The following is an 18,368-nucleotide window of genomic DNA, read 5'->3' on the forward strand; positions in this document are numbered from 1 at the left end:
TGATGCACCATAGGCAGATGTGAAAACGTTTAGTTTCTCAATTAACAAATTTGATAATGTCAAAAAAACATTTCTGGCACTATGACAATCATAAAATTGTTTCATTTGCTGATAACGGATATGGTTTGCAGTTTTCAGCCATGTTCATCACTGCTGTAAATTTTTATCTTGCAGCACAATTTTTATTCATGAAATATACAGCTACTGTTGATACACCTATCAATGCCATGCCCCAACAGGGGAGTGTGCAATTAGGTGGAAAGAACAGACCATCGCACTTTGTAATAAACGAAAAGATGTAGCACCTTGTAATTACACTTGGTAAATGGTAGGAGGACAAACTAAGCCTGTCTCGATTGGGTTAGTAAAGTTGCTGGAAAGTCCCTCATTGAAATGCCGAAAACTTTCTAAAAAATTGTCCGGCTACCTAAATATCAAAATTCGCCACATAAATGTTTGATACTTTTATATCAACGTTAAAATAAAACTTTAGTTTTCGTTGATCACAATAACTTTTAACAACAGTCAAGAATAGCTTGGAACTTAGACAGAGCTCGGTTCGCACTGACATGGGCGAAATTGGAATTTGTTCTTGTATGTTAGAGGTGAAACTATTCAATTCTCCTCTTCTGTTCGTAATCCTGGAGTGATACTCGATCTCAGTGCTGATATGGAAGACCACATTAAAAAGATTTTCGAAAAATGTCATTTCCATCTAACTGATATCAGTAAGATCAGTACATATTTGGATCGTGAATCTGCTTAAGCAATTATTCATCCTTTTGTGACCACTAACTTGGACTACAGTCTGTACTGCTATTTTATATGGATTACCTAAAGTTCTCTTAAACCGCCTACAGCTAGTGCAGAATAGGGCAGCGCGCATTGTAACATTTACAAAGAAGTATGAACATATAACTCCCATTTTAATAGATAAAAATAAAAATAAATAGAAATCCCAACATCAGGGTAGTCCCATCAGAACTTAAAGCTCTGCTATCAATAGAAGCCCTGGTGAATTGGATCCAAAAATAAATATAAAATAATAAAAAAGTCTTATTCAATATAATATTACAGAAAATTCTAATTAACGTGACTATTATAAACAACATATCCATGATAAAAAAAAGATCTCTTAGCTGTTTCAGTTCTAGCGCGAGGCAAATGAAGCAAATTTCCCTGTCTTGTTCTGGTATTATTAGGGTTAGGGTTGGGTTTAGAGGACAATTACCAAAAATACATTTATTAACCACTTTAAAAGTATGTTCGTCTCTTCTCGACTGTAATAACATTTACTGAAAGGCCATTTAAGATCCATTAAAGCTTGACCACTATCGTTAGATTTTGAAACAATTTTGGATGCCCTTCTTTGAAAATTATCCAGAAGTCCGGCATTGCTAAAACTTGGGTGTGGCCAGTCATAGTTTTCAAATCGGTTCAGTTCTTTGCTTTTGATTCCAAAATAGCGCAGTTTCCTGAAAAAAAAAGAATGATCTATTGTGTTGAATGCCTTACGCAAGTCCACAAAAGCTAGTCGTCAGGAACTTTGCTCTGAGACAGTGAAGCATTAATTATTGCTTGAAACGTCAGCTTTTGTAATCGTTACGGTGGCCAATTTACCATTTCAACTTTGTTGATATATCCAAATTATTTCGTTACTCCCACCGACGCAGCCCCAAACAGTTTCTTTCGAAACTATCAGCCTTTATTAATTATTACTGTTAATAGGTTTTGTGACAATTGCAGAAGCGTCCTTTAGAAGTCTTTGTGGAATGTTATCTAAGCCCACTGCTTTGCCTGATTGAAGTCGTCGGCCTTCCGACTGAACAGCAGTTTCAGAACTGTCAGTAAACAGAAAAGTAGCGTTCGTAGCTTCTGTTAAAGATATACTTCACGAGAGTTTCGATGCAGCATTTACAAACGATTTGCAAAGGTTGACAGCTGTATTTATGAATGTATTGTTGAAATAATTTGCGATTGAGCTCTTTTCAGTTATAACTTGACCGTCGACTTTGAGTTGTGGAGATGGTTCTTTGCTTTCGGAGGGGAGGATTTTCTTAACTGTAGTAATCTATTTATTTTTTTTATTTATTTATTACAATTTAATGGCTTTAATAGTAATACATAACAACAAAACTAATATAAATAGCCATACGGATAATCTGTAAAGGAGTCCAGGACCCCATAAAGAACAGATCACCAATGAATATCTACTAAAATAAGTTACAAAGTAAAGTATAAAATCAAAATAAAATCAATAGTTCAACAATAATAACTGATTTAATGCACGATCCAGTAAACATTTCTTGACTCCCCGCTTGAAAACATCAACACTTGCTGCCTTACGAGTATCGTAGGGCAAAAGATTCCAGGAGTCAACTATCCTGTGAAAAAAACTATATTTAAGTGGATTTGTTCTTGCATATTTCTTCTTAAGAGATAAATCATCGTATTTCCTAAATGAATAATGATCCGCATTAGAATAAAAATCTACGTATGAATCGATATTGATGTTACTTATTCCATTGAGAGCTTTATATAAAAAAGTAACATCAGCTAGAAATCTCCTATTTTCTAGTGACATCAAATTTAGCTTCTTTAAACGAGTCTCATAATTGTCCTCAGTCTTTAAAATGAACTTGGTTGCTCTTCTTTGTACTTTTTCAACTTTTTCTATGTTCCTTTTGGTGTAGGGTGACCATACAGCAGAGCAGTATTCAACATTCGATCGAACTAACGCGCAGTAAAGAGTTCTCAGAGTCGTAGTATCATCCAGACCTCTACAAGTCCTTTTAATTAGCCCTAACATTTTGTTTGCTTTCGACACAATAATATCAATGTGCGAGTTCCAGATAAAATTGTCAGTAGTTGTAACTCCCAAGTCTTTGAATTCTCTAACTTCTTCCAAGAGAGAATTGTCCAAGGAATAATTAGAGACTAAAGGTTGCCTTTTCTTTGTTAATCTCATAACTTTGCACTTTTTGACATTAAAAGCCATGGCATTGCGAATACTCCAATGATGAAGATTATCCAGGTCCCGTTGAAAACAGAATTGATCACTAACATCATCAATGACTCTTGAAGTTTTACAATCATCAGCAAAAAGCGCAATGGTATTTCCAGGGAGAACAACATCGGGCAAGTCATTCACAAAAACTACAAAAAATAGCGGCCCCAGAATGGAGCCCTGTGGGACACCGGACGGAACTTCTAACCAAGTGGAGGAGACGCCATCCAACACAGTTCTTTGCCAACGATTACTCAAGTAACTCTCACACCACTGTAGTAGGGAGCCAGAAATTCCGAAATTACAGAGCTTCCGCAGTAAAATTGAATGATTCACTCTGTCGAAAGCCTTCGAGAAGTCCAGGAAAGCAACATCCACCTGTCGTCCCTCATCCAAAGCTGTGACCCACTGATAATGAGTGAGAACCAATTGTGACCCACAAGATTTCCCCTTCACAAATCCATGCTGCCACTCAGATAAATAGGGCGAAATATGCGCGTAAACAGCAGTATGCACAAGACGCTCTAAACATTTAGCTGGAATAGGTAACAGGGAAATTGATCTGTAATTTTCCACGAATTCCTTATCATTGTTCTTATGTATGGGAGTGATGTTGTGATGTTGTGACAAAAATAACTCATCTGCGTCCGGTGGTCTATAAAATGCAGAAAGGAGTACACAAATAGTAGGATTTGGACGAATTTCAAGAGCTATCATCTCTAAATTAACCTCCAGGTCAGTCCTGCGAATACAAGAAATATGATTCTTGATAGCTATAAGCACTCCACCACCCCGCCTATTACATCTGTCCTTCCGAAAAATATTATAGCCTTCAAGCTTAAGTTCAAAGTCCTGATAGTTACTATCCAGCCATGTCTCAACTATGACAACAACATCAAACGAATCCATAAATAGCAATGCTTGTAGGTCAAAAACTTTGTTCCGTATACTTCTGGCATTTAAGAATAAAGCTTTGGGAAAAATATTTCGCACACCGTCAGTAGAACCTGAAAGTGATGACTGTAGACTGCCATTGGTATCTTCCATAGTAGATTCCTCGAAGAACGAATCGGTGAAATTAAATGGAAAAGTACAATCAAGTACAAATCAAGCATCCGAAAAGCATCAAGATGAATCTCATGGACATTAACAGGCTTACTGATGGTCCAGTCCTCGATGTAATAACCTGGCTACAGCGGCAGAACTTGATAGCTAGTCCTCTGAGATGCGTGCCATGCAATAGAGGAATGGAATTAGTAGAGAGAAATCCAGACCACGTAGATGGATATGTGTGGTAAGAATAGACAGTACCAATACTAAACTTTTTTAAATATCTACTTTCTATCACCGACATACTACTAGGTAGTTTAGCATTGAAATAAGTGATCATCATAAATCGGAATTCCTAACGAGTTAGACCACTGCTTTCCCTTTTCCAAATTTAAGCAAAATGACTAACAATCGATCCTTGTCTATAATTATTAAATATTTTTCTTTATAAGGAGATGCAAAGGCTGTAGAGGCAAAAAGTCTCTGAGAGAAGGCAGTTTTTTCGCCGAGTTTCCCCGGATTCCTCTGAAAAAACTCCTAATTGTGATCTATCTGTGGAGTCAGCGCGAGTTGCGCTCTAGGGTTTCTTCCATGGTTGGATTGACAAAAAACACCGTTGGACGTGTGTTTGCCTCGCTCCGCTTCATTTGTAAGAGAGATATAGAAGATAGACCAGTCACCCCATTTGGCGGGCGTGTGTACGTGGTCAAGTGTGACGAAAGTCAATTCAAGCACAAATCGAAGGTGAGTAAGTGCACTGTAATTTTCATTTCAAACGGAGGCTTCTGTTTGAAAACTTAGTTTTGTAGCAACTTCTTGACAACTTTTAAAGGAAATCTATCAATTTCCGGGCTCGCCAAGTCTCATTTATTTCTTTGCTTATGGTTTGACAGAGGTTACGCCCCCTTTTAAGATTGCCCCCTTGTAATACGCCCGCCTTTACTAGCTTACAACATCCCAAAATCAGAGTAGTCTATAGATTTTCCGCCAAGTATCAGACACATCCAACTCTCCGTACGGAAAAATTATTTTACCACGAAATATTAATAGGGTTTGATCCGCAAGCATTTTTTCTTGCTGCAAGTCATACATGTGCTCGCGAGCACAGCCAGGTTGAAGAATTGTCCGTTTTTCTGGCTACCGTGCCCATGATACAAGAACGCCTAACACCAGCCATTAAATCTGGTAAGAAGGAGGGTTTATATGCCAGGAGGGTGCTTGATTTCGCACGCATCAAGTCAAAGTTAATCGTTATTTTGACAAGCATGAATGCCAATATAAATCTCCGTTTTAAAAATTTAATCGTTATAGTATCAAAGAGGTCGCAGGGCCAGCGATGAAGTGTGGGTGTTTGGCGTGATCTCTACGGAGCACAGTCCTTGTCGCGGCTACTTTCAAGTTGTAAGGAGAAGAGACCGCCGAACATTGTCCAATATTCTTCAAAGGGTCCTCCTGCCTGGGTCAGAAGTGCACACTGACGACTGGGCTGCGTACAGGAACCTTCATCTGTACGTTCCTAACGTGACCATGCACAGAATAGTTGTCCATCAGAACAACTTCGTTGATCCCGTTACTGGCGTACATACGCAAGAGGCAGAGTCGGCGTGGGCGCGCGTCAAGTACCACGTAAAGAGGGAGAAAGGAATCCGCCAAGGGGACATCCAGGATTTCCTTGACGAACACATGTGGCGAGATTGGCGCGGGCTGGAAGCCGCTTTCGAAAATGTTCTGGCAATAGTACCAACGTACTATCCCTTATAAATATTAGCAACTCCATGAAAACTCCAGTATGCCTCTTGAAAAATGTTTGTTTCATTCACCCCAAAACGAAGTGTTCGGGCTTTAATAAGGCCAAAACAAGGCGGAAACAGCATCGCTTTTCCTAAACTTGCAACACAGCAAGGGGCAATTTCCTTTATATCTTTTACTCAGCGAGGCTAAGCAATCTTGGAATTGTGAACAATTTCCGCACCGACACTTTCGGCTTAATTTTTCGCTTTTTTTTTCTCGCACATCGCCTCTAAATGAATAGTTGAAATAAAGTGAGTCTCGCGACTTAATAAACTGACATAGCCAGAAGGTGATGATTATTGCCAATGTGACACAAAGTAAGGAATCATTCGTTGAAAGCAAAACGGATGGGTTAGCTCAATGAAACTCTGAAAGGCTCGCACTTGCTTAATTAATGGTTTATTTCATCCATTCATTTCTTTTGTGATAATAGATAGGTTTTCACAACTTATTTAAACAATAGCCTATTTTCTGTGACTCCACCCACACAAAGGAAATACTGTTGGCGGTTTTTACATAATTTTGATTTCAGTATCAACAAGATGCGAACAACTATGCCCATCAAATAAAATGAAAAGTCCTTTTCGTCGATAGGTAATGGTGGCCATAATAATTTCTACTTTTATACACTGTAAAGGTTCTAGAGAAAGGAATCGTTTATTCAAAGCGAAACTGATTTCGATAGGTTTGCTCATCCAAACAATAAAGGTTCGCACTTCCTTAGTTAACAGTTGATTTTATCCATTCATTATTTTCTGACAATAATATTGGTTGTCACAACTTATTTAAACAATACCCCCCTTCCTGTTAATCCAGCCACACATAACCGCAAATACTGTCGGCGGTTATCACAACTTTAGTTAAGCAATTTTGATTTCAGTAGAAACAGAACTTTATACAACGAAGCGAAGCACTTGTAAAACTTGAAAAGTAGTATTGTCGTAATGAAATCGACAATAACTCAAGAATTAATGTCATTCCAAAACTAAGTAAGGTATAGTTCGAAATCTGCAGACGTGCTCTACGTATTCTTGAATGACTTATTCGACATGATTTTTTAAAACAACTTTATATAATGGTGAAAATATGCAGACATTGGAGCTCTTAGCCTGTGGAGAATGTTTATCTAAACAAAATGCAATCTTCCCATTTATAAGTGCAGTACCAGGAAGTATCTCTTAAAATAATCTTTGTCCCATGAACACTTTTTGTCATTGAATAAGGTGTGGAAATACAACTTTAATATACCTGTTAGCAAAGTGCGCGAGTGCTTGTCAAGAGTCACTGTGGTTTACTTTCCTATTGGTTGTTGAAGGGAAGTTGTTTCCTGTGAATTTTGATATTCCACCACGTAGGCGGTTTATTCCTTCACACTCCTAACAAAAGTTAGAGAGAGAGAAAGAGAGAGAGCCTCCGAGCGAAGAGAAACGACAAGCCATTTTAAACTGACCAAACATGAGTCACTCTCGTTCGGTTTTTGACTACATCGCATTCAGCGATTCTATCCCTGCTGAATACCTGTGTAATGTTTGGTAAGTTGAAGTTATTACCATTTGCTATAAATATTTAACTTGTGACTTGAATGGATAATACACTTCACGCCATTTTCGGAATAATATGCCAGCCTGGAGCTATTTTCCTGACCTTACTTCGCCTTCTCTTTTACAGCAAGAATCCCATTCTAGACGCAGAACTAGCAACACCGTGTGGCCATTCCTTTTGTGGTTTCTGCGTGGATATGTTTAAGAAAACAAGTCAAGGGCAATCCAGCACATGCGAGATGTGCCGTCAGCCTGTGACGGCGTTCTGCTCAAACCGCCTCGCGAATACCATGCTTGGGATGGTCGATGGGCAGTGCAAGTGCTGCGGAGAGAGTATTGCGCTAAACCGGGCCAAAGATCACCTAGAACGGTGTCCGGAGTTAGAATTAAATTGTCAAGAATGCCAAGAAAGCATGAAAAGGAAACAAATAGACGCTCACAAAGCGACGTGTCCAATGGTGGAAGTCCTCTGCAAATGTGGCATCAGCTTCAAAAGAAAAGATGAAAAGAAACACGGAAATCTAACTTGTAGTGTTACAGAGGTGCCTTGCCCACTTAAATGTGGACAAAATATCACGAGGTAATTTCAGATAGGACTTTTGGAAGATACGTGAGTTAAGCCTCGTCTTTTCGCAAAACTTGCAACGTGATACCAACTCTTTTTTTATCACCTTGTGGCATCAGAAGGGCAGATTCTAATTATGGGTATCTTTTGATTTCTATAATTCCTTTACGTACCTCAAGAGCAAACATATAAAGAGAGTATCTTAGCTGATTTCTTTATGTAATCATGATATCGTTATTGTTTTGCCTAATTTCATATAATTCCCTTCACCACGCTTAAGTATACTTTAAATTATGATGATCCAAAGAGTAACCTATCCTTTTAAAAATTATCCTTAAATGCGCTTACGATGGAATCATATCATCCGATGTTTCCGAGTAGCCTGATTGCTTAGAGGTTATGTAACGTATTAATCATTCAGCTCTCAAACAGCCTGGTGTTACAAGCTGTACCAGTAAGAAGCAAAACACGGCATAAGGATGTGAGATGATTAATACTGCATGTCATTTTTGACAAGGTTTCTTTTTATTTCAAAAGGAGTTTAATACCATCTCATTCGATTGATTGTGGAGAAAGAATGTGTATCTGCGCTATGAAAGGTTGCGAAAAGGCAATACGAAGGAAAAACAAGGAGGAACACATGGAGGGAAACCAAAGAAAACATTTGTCCCTAATGACCAAGGAACGCCAGAAACTTCTCTGGAACGTCCTCGCTAAGGTAGGTGGATGATAAAATGTGCAAACAAAGGAGGCGTGGGTATCGGCTGTTAGCGTTTTTTTCTTTTTTCTTTTTGCTCTTAACTCAAAAAAGCCATAATTTGGGTTGGAGTTTTTTAATGCAATAGAAATTTGTTTCCTTTAAATGTATCATATATAATTAAACAGTTTCAGTCACTTTTAACAAAGCTCGCGTTGCAATAGCCTTCTACGCAGACGTTCTTTGGGCTCGTCACGCAATCTTCCTCCCCCACGAGCTAAGAAATAAAATAGCTACTCTTAAGGATCAATTTTTGCCCCCGTTTCTTTAAAATTCGCTTTTGTAAGCAACGAGCCGTTTCGTTGGCCATTTTGTTGACCATAATATCGTGGTTTTGTGCGCGTCGTTTTCGTCTTTCGCCCACGCCCTAGGCGATCGATGCAATACTGCAAAAAGGCTTAGGGTTTTATTACGACAACTAATAGCCAAAGTACTGGTTTGAAATAATGATAGAATAATTAATCCCTTATTCCCTGGTGTAACATGTGGTACATTTTGCTCATCGCCCTAGATTTTCCTCGCCTTTAAGTCTACGGAGCTCCTAAAAATAGGGAGCGCCTGGGAACATACGAAAATCCTTACGAAACTCGCTAGGCACATTACTTTTCATGAAATGTTTTCCATATGTTTTATCTCAAAAGTATGTATATTATTTTCTTTTTTCAGGTACCACAAAACATAAAACCAACACCAAATGGAATGGTTACTGTATTCACCTGGACATTACCCGCAGCAAAGCCGAATGCAGTAATGCGCTCTCCAATATTTGAAAAGTGGGAGAGACAGTGGTGTATCCTGGTCGACACCAATGACTGCACTTATCTTCAGTACTCCCAAGGTGCTGATTCAGCGTGCGTATCTGTGAGGTAAGTTTCTAAATCTTGACAATGAACATATCAGAGTCAGTTGCTGCTGCAGAGTAGACCCTATGTATCCTAGTTTCATTACTGAGAGCAAATAAACTTCAGTCAGAGGGTGTGGATAAAACGTGGCCTAAGCCATGGCCTACCCTGTGGACCACCCTATGGCCTAACGTATGGCCAACCGGTAGGCAGATTTTTAAGAACATAAAAATAAAATCAGTAAGAGTCGAACGAATACGCTGGCGTACAAAAGGGTATACTAAGAGGTCGCTAACACGATTTTCAACGTCCGAGGGAACGAAACACTGCAAATATCACAGCACTCAACTATACCGGTAGGTTAAGGGGGAGGGGAGAGGTGGGGCTAATATATTGCGTGGTCGCAGAGGCGTATTTCCTTTCCTAAACGGCTGTTGCCATATGAAAAGGTCAATTTTGCCATTTTGAAACGGTCGTTGTCATTTGTCGAAACAGTCGTTGCCATTTTGAAATGAATGGAAACGACTGTTCTCGGAAATGGCAACGACCGTTTCAAAATGGCAACGGTCGTTTACGAAAGGGAAAATTGCGTCGCAGAGGATATGCAAAATGGCGGTCAGTTGGTGACATATAGTGGAGTGCTAGTGTAAAAATGTAATCAGGAACGGCGTTATATCGGAGAGCATATCCGGGTAAGAAAAAGCTAACATAACGTGCCAGGCCAATTTTTTAAGTGCTGTAGAGTATTGAATTTGCAACGAGCACCCCGGGACACGCACGCATCGCCGTCGTAAACATTTCGCAAACTTTACTTGCTTTTTCCAAAGAAAGGGCCAGTATTACACTAATTTGAAAGGAGAGCTGATATGATGATGCTTGCCCAAAAGTTGCGTTTAACCGGCTTCTGTTCCTCGATTTCGTTATTCTATCAGAAGGTTAAGAAATTTTGATTGGAATGTGGCCCCCAAAACAACAGAAGAAATTCGTTGGTAAGACAGTACTCAGGAAAACGTTGAAATGTTTCCAGCAATGCTATCCTTTTAAAGATCTGACCACCGGTAGGCCATAGGTGGGCCATAGGGTAGGCCAAAGGGTAGGCCATAGGGTAGGCCATAGGGTGGGCCATAGGGTAGGCCACGTTTTGTCCACACACTTTCTCAGAACGATCTTCGTGCACCAAGAGAAATGGGCTCCAAAAAAAATTGACACATCCAAAATTTAAACTTCAGGAACTGCAGTTATTTAATTAAAACAGGTTGAGTTAATTATCTGAATATATCAACAAAGTTGAAATGGTAAATTGGCCACCATTACGATTACGTTGCTTTTACCTAATCATTCTAAGCAACACATGGCAATCTGCGGTCTTTCCTTACACTTAGGTAGCCCGGAAAGCCAGAAATCTCTTGAACAAAAGCTCATTTTTCAAACCGGCAGTCTAAATCCCACAGGTATCAACGAACGCTTTTCATTCCACTGATTTATTCGTGTTTTTCTCGTTGCCATGTTCCCACCAATCATGTAGTTCCTTTTTCTGCCTTCAAAAGCACACACAACCCACAATTCCTCTATTCACTCCGACAAAGGGCTAATGCTCGAAACGTCGGCTTTTATAATCGTAATGGTGGCCAATTTACCATTTCAGCTTTGTTGATATATTCAAATTATTTCGTTACCCCCACCGACGCAGCCCCAAACAGTTTCTTTAGAAAATTTCAGCCTTTATGAGTTTATTATCAACGACTTGAGAACCTTGATATAGTTGAAGAACATCAGATACATTAGGAGACTTAGGGGAGGGAGAGGGCCCCTGTCTGACCTTAGTGCCATATTTACGCATAAATTTCATTTTTGTCTCTCAAAAAGGGTAACATGTTGTTAGATAATTGCCTGGTAAGCAGAGCAAAATTAGACTTGAGAATACACATTCTCTTACTCCCGATCCATTTATTCGTAATATATAGATTTAGCCAAGCCTAAAAGCAGAGCTCCCAAGTTCATAATATTAATGATAACATAAAAGAAGTGCAAATGCCAGAACTTGCCTGAGACCCCCCTCCCTTCGTTTTGATAGTCTCCCCTACCCTACCTGTGGAAGTTGAAGGCACGTACGCATGTACGTACGTACGCTCGGTCAGGCACGTGAAAAACAAACGAAAAGAGGTTAACCATAATTATTCCATGGGTATGGGGGTCTGCCCCACACGCGCTTTGTGCACATGGGAGCCCCACTATGAATTAAACTTCACAGTATTTGATAGTGGTTAAGGTATGTGCAAGAAATAAAACTGTAGACATAAATTGAGGCGAGGAGCACTGATTTGCCCGAAAATATCCTCAGAATTGGGAGAAATAAGTAAAGAGCACTTTTGTGCTAAGGGATGGGTGTGGATTTGTGCCCTGGTTTGTTCAAAAGGTGGCTTGTTAGGAATGAATGTAATCACTTAAATACCCTGTACTCAAGGCAGTTAATTGACAGACTATGTCATTAGGAACGTTTCATACACTTATTTCATTGTCATGTAACGGCATTTATCTCGTTTATCAACAGTTGTACCTTGAGGAAAGCTGGTGACAAGGCAAGAATTTACATAGTGCCTGTTGTGAAACTGTCAGAAGGCAAGATGGTGAGGCTTGCCAATAAAATGCCTCAAAACACAACACATGCAACAATGAAATTAGAGATGCTAGTACCCGAAATTGTTGAGGATTAAAGAAATTTCATCCTAAAGTTGTAACACTATTTCAATTGAAGCTTGTAATACTATTTGAATTGAATTGAATTTCTTCACTCCTCAACTTTAGAAAGAGCTACTATAGGAAAATTAATTACCTGATGAGGGAATTTGCAATTTGTGCAATATTAGTTTTTGGCATGCAATTTGATGTGGAATTGGTGAGTCAAGTATGGCTTTCCCTTGAATCATATGGATGAAAAAAAGTTAATAAGAAGTAAAGAAAACAGCAATGATATACTTTTTTTGTCCTGAGTGCAAAACAAAAGATGCAAAACAGTATCACTGAGCCTCGTTTTCCACTCACAATTCCACGCTAAATCCCTCGCTTTATGAACCATCAAAATGCAAGTTTTTATCGAATTATGCAATTCTATAATGAGACTGCATCCCTCAATGAAATCTTAAAAAAATTGAAAACAAATATTGAGATGATGTCAAAAGTCTAACAAGATTTTTGCATCAAATTTAATAACTAAGATTTGTCTCCAGAACGTGAGCATGATGATTTGGCTGGATTAATTGGCAATACACTAAGCTAATTCATACCTCCCTGACATGATTGAATTTAAAGCTACCTTTGTTTCATTTTAATTTATACTCGTTAATGTTACATCCATAGTATAGGACAGGCCAAATTTAGTGTTTGGTTAACTCCTCAGCCTTATTTGATTTTACCAAATTTTAAATAATCCAAATACATGTAATTAAATCTGGGTGGAGAGGAGTGGAAATTATGTGTATTGTAAATAACTGCAGATGTGCTAAACTCAGAAATACTTGTTGATAAAGTCTATACATCACATAGACAGAGAGAGCTTTTTATCCATAATTGATGTAAAAACTAGGAACTTAATTCTCCAGAATCAACAAATACATATATACTACGAAGAATAGAAGCAAATTTTTAATCCATCATAAAGGTCTCTCATGGTACCCCTATAATTTCAAAGAGTGGAAATTTTATTATAATGGAAATATGCTAAAGAAGTTGTCAATTTTTGATTTTGATTAACCCTTGTACTTCCTTTTAATGAAATATTTATTCAATACCCATATTGTAATTCACACATTTTTTTTAAAGCATTAACTATTTACCTCTTGCTTATTTTTAATGACATGAATTTCAGATGTAAGGAGTTTGTTGAGTGTCTTAAAGAATGAGTGGCTCATAGGTTGTTAGGAAGTAGGCACTGTGCCTATATTGAGTGTCATCATCTCAATATTAATCTGTAGAAAACATCAAACTCTTTTTGTTTATATTGCATGGATAAATTTTTCAAACAAACTTAGTTGTAATGCAAGTGGTAGATGAGTGTTTGATCCAAGTTAAACCTCATTTCCCTTCCTTTCTTCAAAAAACGTGATGAGATATATTATTAATGGTTTGGTTATTTGCATGTATTTTAATGCTGTCAATACAAATATAATCAAAGTGAATAAGGTCCAGGTTTAGCACCAGGCAAAGTGTATTCAATATCTGTAATTTTTTAATAAATTTCAAATAAACTTTGGAAACTTATTTGCAATGACCCTTTTAATTACTTACTAGGTTTATTCCAATCTCTTTGCCTTTTGCCTGATAGACTGTGAGAATGATCAGGTTTTCTACTGACAATAGTTATGATCCCAAATGGGTTTCTGTGCTTTTCAATATTACAAACAATGGATTCGAATATGCAACATTTTCATATACATTTTAAACTATTGTTAACCCTAAACCTTGACCTCTCAACAAATACATGAAAAGTGATTGTATTCAACCCATTGGTCCTACAATGTGTACCATACTTTCAGGGTTTTATGTTTGATTCACATCTTCAAGGGTCTTAATACAGATCATATAAGAGTTGTAATTTTCTGATTTATGTTGGAGCTTCAAATTCATACTTTACAACCAGATCAAAGCCTTCCACTCAGGGATTGCCTTACATTTAGGGGTGTTATAATCAGGGGTTCTTACAATCAGGGCTCTTACAGTCAGGGGTTCTTACAATCAGGGGTCTTAAAATCAGGGGTTCTTACAATCAGGGGTTCTTACAATCAGGGCTCTTACAGTCAGGGGTTCTTACAATCAGGGGTCTTAAAATCAGGGGTTCTTACAATCAGGGGTTCTTACAATCAGGGGTCTTACAGTCAGGGGTTCTTACAATCAGGGGCTCCTACAATCAGGGGTTCGTACAGTCAGGGGTTCTTACAATCAGGGGTTCTTAGAATCAGGGGTTCTTACAATCAGGGGTTCTTACAAACAGAGGTCTTACAGTCAGGGGTTCTTACAATCAGGGGTTCTTACAAACAGGGGTCTTACAATAAGGGGTTCTTACAGTCAGGAAATCTTACAATCAGTGGTTCTTACAGTCAGGGGTTCTTACAATCAGGGGTTCTTTCAATCAGGGGTCTTACAGTCAGGGGTTCTTACAATCAGGGGTCTTAAAATCAGGGGTTCTTACAATCAGGGGTTCTTACAATCAGGAGTCTTACAGTCAGGGGTTCTTACAATCAGGGGTTCTTACAATCAGGGGCTCTTACAATCAGGGGTTCTTACAATCAGGGGTTCCTACAATCAGGAGTTCTTTCAATCAGGGGTTCTTACAATCAGGGGTTCTTACAATCAGGGGTTCTTACAATCAGGAGTTCTTACAATCAGGGGTTCTTACAATCAGGGGTTCCTACAATCAGGGGTTCTTACAATCAGGGGTTCTTACAATCAGGGGTTCTTACAATCAGGGGTTCTTACAATCAGGGGTTCTTACAATCAGGGGTTCTTACAATCAGGGCTCTTACAGTCAGGGGTTCCTAAAATCAGGAGTTCTTTCAATCAGGGGTTCTTACAATCAGGGGTTCTTACAATCAGGGGTTCTTACAATCAGGGGTTCTTACAATCAGGGGTTCTTACAATCAGGGGTTCTTACAATCAGGGCTCTTACAGTCAGGGGTTCTTACAATCAGGGGTTCTTACAATCAGGGGTTCTTACAATCAGGGGTTCTTACAAACAGGGCTCTTACAGTCAGGGGTTCCTACAATCAGGAGTTCTTTCAATCAGGGGTTCTTACAATCTGGGGTTCTTACAGTCAGGGGTTCTTACAATCAGTGGTTCCTACATTCAGGGGTTGTTACAATCATGGGTTCTTACAAACAGGGGTCTTACAATCAGGGGCTCTTACAGTCAGGAAATCTTACAATCAGGGGTTCTTACAATCAGGGGTTCTTACAATCAGGAGTTCTTACAATCAGGGGTTCTTTCAATCAGGGGTCTTACAGTCAGGGGTTCTTACAATCAGGGGTCTTAAAATCAGGGGTTCTTACAATCAGGGGTTCTTACAGTCAGGGGTTCTTACAATCAGGGGTTCTTACAATCAGGGGTTCTTACAATCAGGGGTCTTACAGTCAGAGGTTCTTACAATCAGGGGTTCTTACAGTCAGGGGTTCTTTCAATCAGGGGTCTTCCAGGCAGGGGTTCTTAAAATCAGGGGTGTTATAATCAGGGGTTCTTACAATCAGGGGTTCTTACAATCAGGGGTCTTACAGTCAGGGGTCTTAAAATCAGGGGTTCTTACAATCAGGGGTCTTACATTCAGGGGTTTATATCAGTGTGTTTTATATGAAAGAATGTGCCCAGATGTTGATATTGATCGTTGTTCCTTACGTTCAGGGGTTTACATCAATGTGTCTTACACGAATGGGCTGTGCCCAGATGTTGATATTGATCGTTGCTCCTTACGTTCAGGGGTTTATATCAGTGTGTCTTACACGAATGGTCTATGCCCAGATGTTGATATTGACCGTTGGTCCTTACGTTCAGGGGTTTATATCAGTGTGTCTTACACGAGTGGGCTATGCCCAGATGTTGATATTGTTCGTTGTTTCTTACATCCATGGGTTTTAATCAATGTGTCTTACATGATGAGCTGTAGGCAGATGTTGCAACTTATCTTAGTATGTATATGTGCACGATCCTTCGCAGTAAAGCACTATTTAAGCAATAGTGAAAATCTTAAATAGCTTAAATAGTGCTTTACTGCGAAGGATCGTGCACATATACGTTTCATAACCGCAGTTCATTTATATGTATTTCATATGTTTGTTGTTTCATCTTAGTATCTTACGGTTAGGGGTCTGTGTTGATCGTAACTCTTTACATAGAGTGCGTATTCTGTGCCCAGATGTTGATATTGATTAATTGAACTTAAAATGTCACATCCATGTTAAACGTGTGTCCAGTTGTTTATTGCGATGGTAAAATGTTACATCTAGGAGTCTGCGCGCAGATGTTGATATCGATCGTCGATCGTCGATCGTGAAGGTCAGAACTGTGCTTGAAATCCAGGGGTTTTATATTTGTACCTCTATATTGTCGCTATGTAGCGATGATGATTTACATAAGGGGGTTTTGAATAAAATGTCATGGTAGTTTTATATAGGGGTCTGTTCCCAGCTATTGATAATGATCCGAACCGCTGACTATAAGACCCCTAATTGTGAGAACCCCTGATACTAAGAACCAATGATTGTAAGAACCCCTGATGGTAAGAACCCCCGATTGTAAGAACCCCTGATTGTAAGAACCCCTGATTGTAAGAACCCCTGATTGTAAGAACCCGTTTGTAAGACCCCTGATTGTAAGAACCCCTGTTTGTAAGAACCGCTGACTATAAGAACCCCTGATTGTAAGAACCTCTGATTGTAAGAACCCCTGATTGTAAGAACCCCTGTTTGTAAGAACCCCTGATAGTAGGAACCCCTGAATGTAAGAACCCCTGATTGTAAGAACCCCTGAATATAAGAACCCCTGATTAAGAACCCCTGATTTTAAGACCCCTCATTGTAAGAACCCCTGACTGTAAGACCCCTGATTTTTTAAGAACCCCTGATTTTAAGACCCCTCATTTTAAGAACCCCTGATTTTAAGACCCCTGATTGTAAGAACCCCCGATTGTAAGAACCGCTGATTGTAAGAACCCCTGATTGTAAGAACCCCTGATTCTAAGAACCCCCGATTGTAAGAACCCCTGACTAAGACCCCTGATTGTAAGAACTCCTGACTTTACTGAGACTCCTGATTGTAAGAACCCCTGATTTTAAGAACCCCTGATTTTAAGAACCCCTGATTGTAAGAACCCCTGTTTGTAAGAACCCCTGACTGTAAGACCCCTGATTGTAAGACCCCTGATTTTAAGAACCCCTGATTGTAAGAGTAACCCTGACTGTAAGAACCCCTGATTTTAAGACCCCTGACTGTAAAACTAGCTGGTAGCCCATAAAGCGAGAGGTTTTGAGCTGAATTCCTACATTACACAGCATTTATTCTTTTTTTTCTCTTATCAACGGATATATCTCTGCATAAAAAAATATACGGAAAGACAACATTTGCCTTTCTTATGCTTGCATTTAAAAAATCACGTGGAGCAAATAAGTCATCCGAGAATTCGTAGAGAACCTCGACAGATTTCGAATTCAACTTTGCTTAACTTTGGAATGATGTTAATTCTTGTGTTACTGTCGATTTCATTACGGAAATACTACTTTTCAAGTTTGACAAGTGCTTCGCTTTATTGTAAATTGGAAATCAAAATTGCTGAAATCAAAATTACTTATATCAACTTTTCATAACTGCCAACAGTATAAGAACACCTTTATTTAGACACGATAATGTTTAAAGCTGAACAGCTTGTGGGGTCGTGTGCAAATGCAAATAAACTCTAAATTGAATAAATTCAAGTTTATTTCAGTTGTTTGGCTGGATTAACAGGAAGGGGGGTATTGTAGTTGTGAGAACCAATATTAATGATCAGAAATGAATGAATGGATAATATCAACTATTAACTGAGGGAGTTTGAGCCTCTATTGTTTAGATGATCACTGAGCAAACCTTTCGAAATCAGTTTTGCTTTAAAGACCCTCAACAGTGTATGAAAGAAGAAATTATTAAGGCCACCTTTACATATCGACGAAAAGAACTTTTCTTTCATTTCATTTCATGCGCATAGTTGTTTGTAATCTTGTTGATACTGAAATCAAAATGATGTGAAACCTATCTATTGCCAGAAAAGAAATTAATGGATACAATAAACAGTTAATT

General features: G+C 38.8%; 3 protein-coding genes and 1 long non-coding RNA gene across 5 annotated transcripts; 2 read left to right on the forward strand and 2 right to left on the reverse strand.

Annotated features, from left to right (window-relative positions):
• Nucleotides 1–905: 905 nt before the first annotated feature.
• On the reverse strand, nt 906–9,554 carry LOC148731176 (uncharacterized). The gene is made up of 2 exons (XR_016001439.1): nt 9,428–9,554; nt 906–1,475 (listed from the first exon to the last, which is right to left on the reverse strand). It is a non-coding gene; the product is annotated as an uncharacterized LOC148731176 (long non-coding RNA).
• On the reverse strand, nt 2,095–3,604 carry LOC148731177 (uncharacterized). Its single transcript, XM_088760571.1, has one exon. It carries the CDS (start codon nt 2,996–2,998, stop codon nt 2,255–2,257), a length of 744 nt encoding a protein of 247 aa, XP_088616697.1. The 5' UTR covers nt 2,999–3,604; the 3' UTR covers nt 2,095–2,254.
• On the forward strand, nt 4,138–6,068 carry LOC148731178 (uncharacterized). Its single transcript, XM_088761292.1, has 3 exons — nt 4,138–4,301; nt 4,510–4,801; nt 5,369–6,068. The coding sequence occupies exons 1-3, from the start codon at nt 4,138–4,140 to the stop codon at nt 5,816–5,818; spliced, it is 906 nt and encodes a 301-aa protein (XP_088617418.1). The 3' UTR covers nt 5,819–6,068.
• LOC148731179 (uncharacterized) lies at nt 7,049–13,810 on the forward strand. 2 transcript variants are annotated; one of them, XM_088760570.1, is made up of 4 exons: nt 7,049–7,969; nt 8,492–8,672; nt 9,378–9,577; nt 12,105–13,810. In XM_088760570.1, exons 1-4 carry the CDS (start codon nt 7,431–7,433, stop codon nt 12,265–12,267), a joined length of 1,083 nt encoding a protein of 360 aa, XP_088616696.1. In that variant the 5' UTR covers nt 7,049–7,430; the 3' UTR covers nt 12,268–13,810. The 2 variants fall into 2 exon arrangements, 1 of the variants encoding a protein (XP_088616696.1); XR_016001438.1 differs by lacking the exons at nt 7,049–7,969; nt 8,492–8,672; nt 9,378–9,577 and adding an exon at nt 10,058–10,245 and having other exon boundaries at nt 12,105–12,284.
• The last annotated feature ends 4,558 nt before the right edge of the window (nt 13,811–18,368 follow it).

The sequence above is a fragment of the Stylophora pistillata genome, chromosome 5 (assembly GCF_964205215.1).
Source record: "Stylophora pistillata chromosome 5, jaStyPist1.2, whole genome shotgun sequence".
NCBI lineage: Eukaryota > Metazoa > Cnidaria > Anthozoa > Scleractinia > Pocilloporidae > Stylophora > Stylophora pistillata.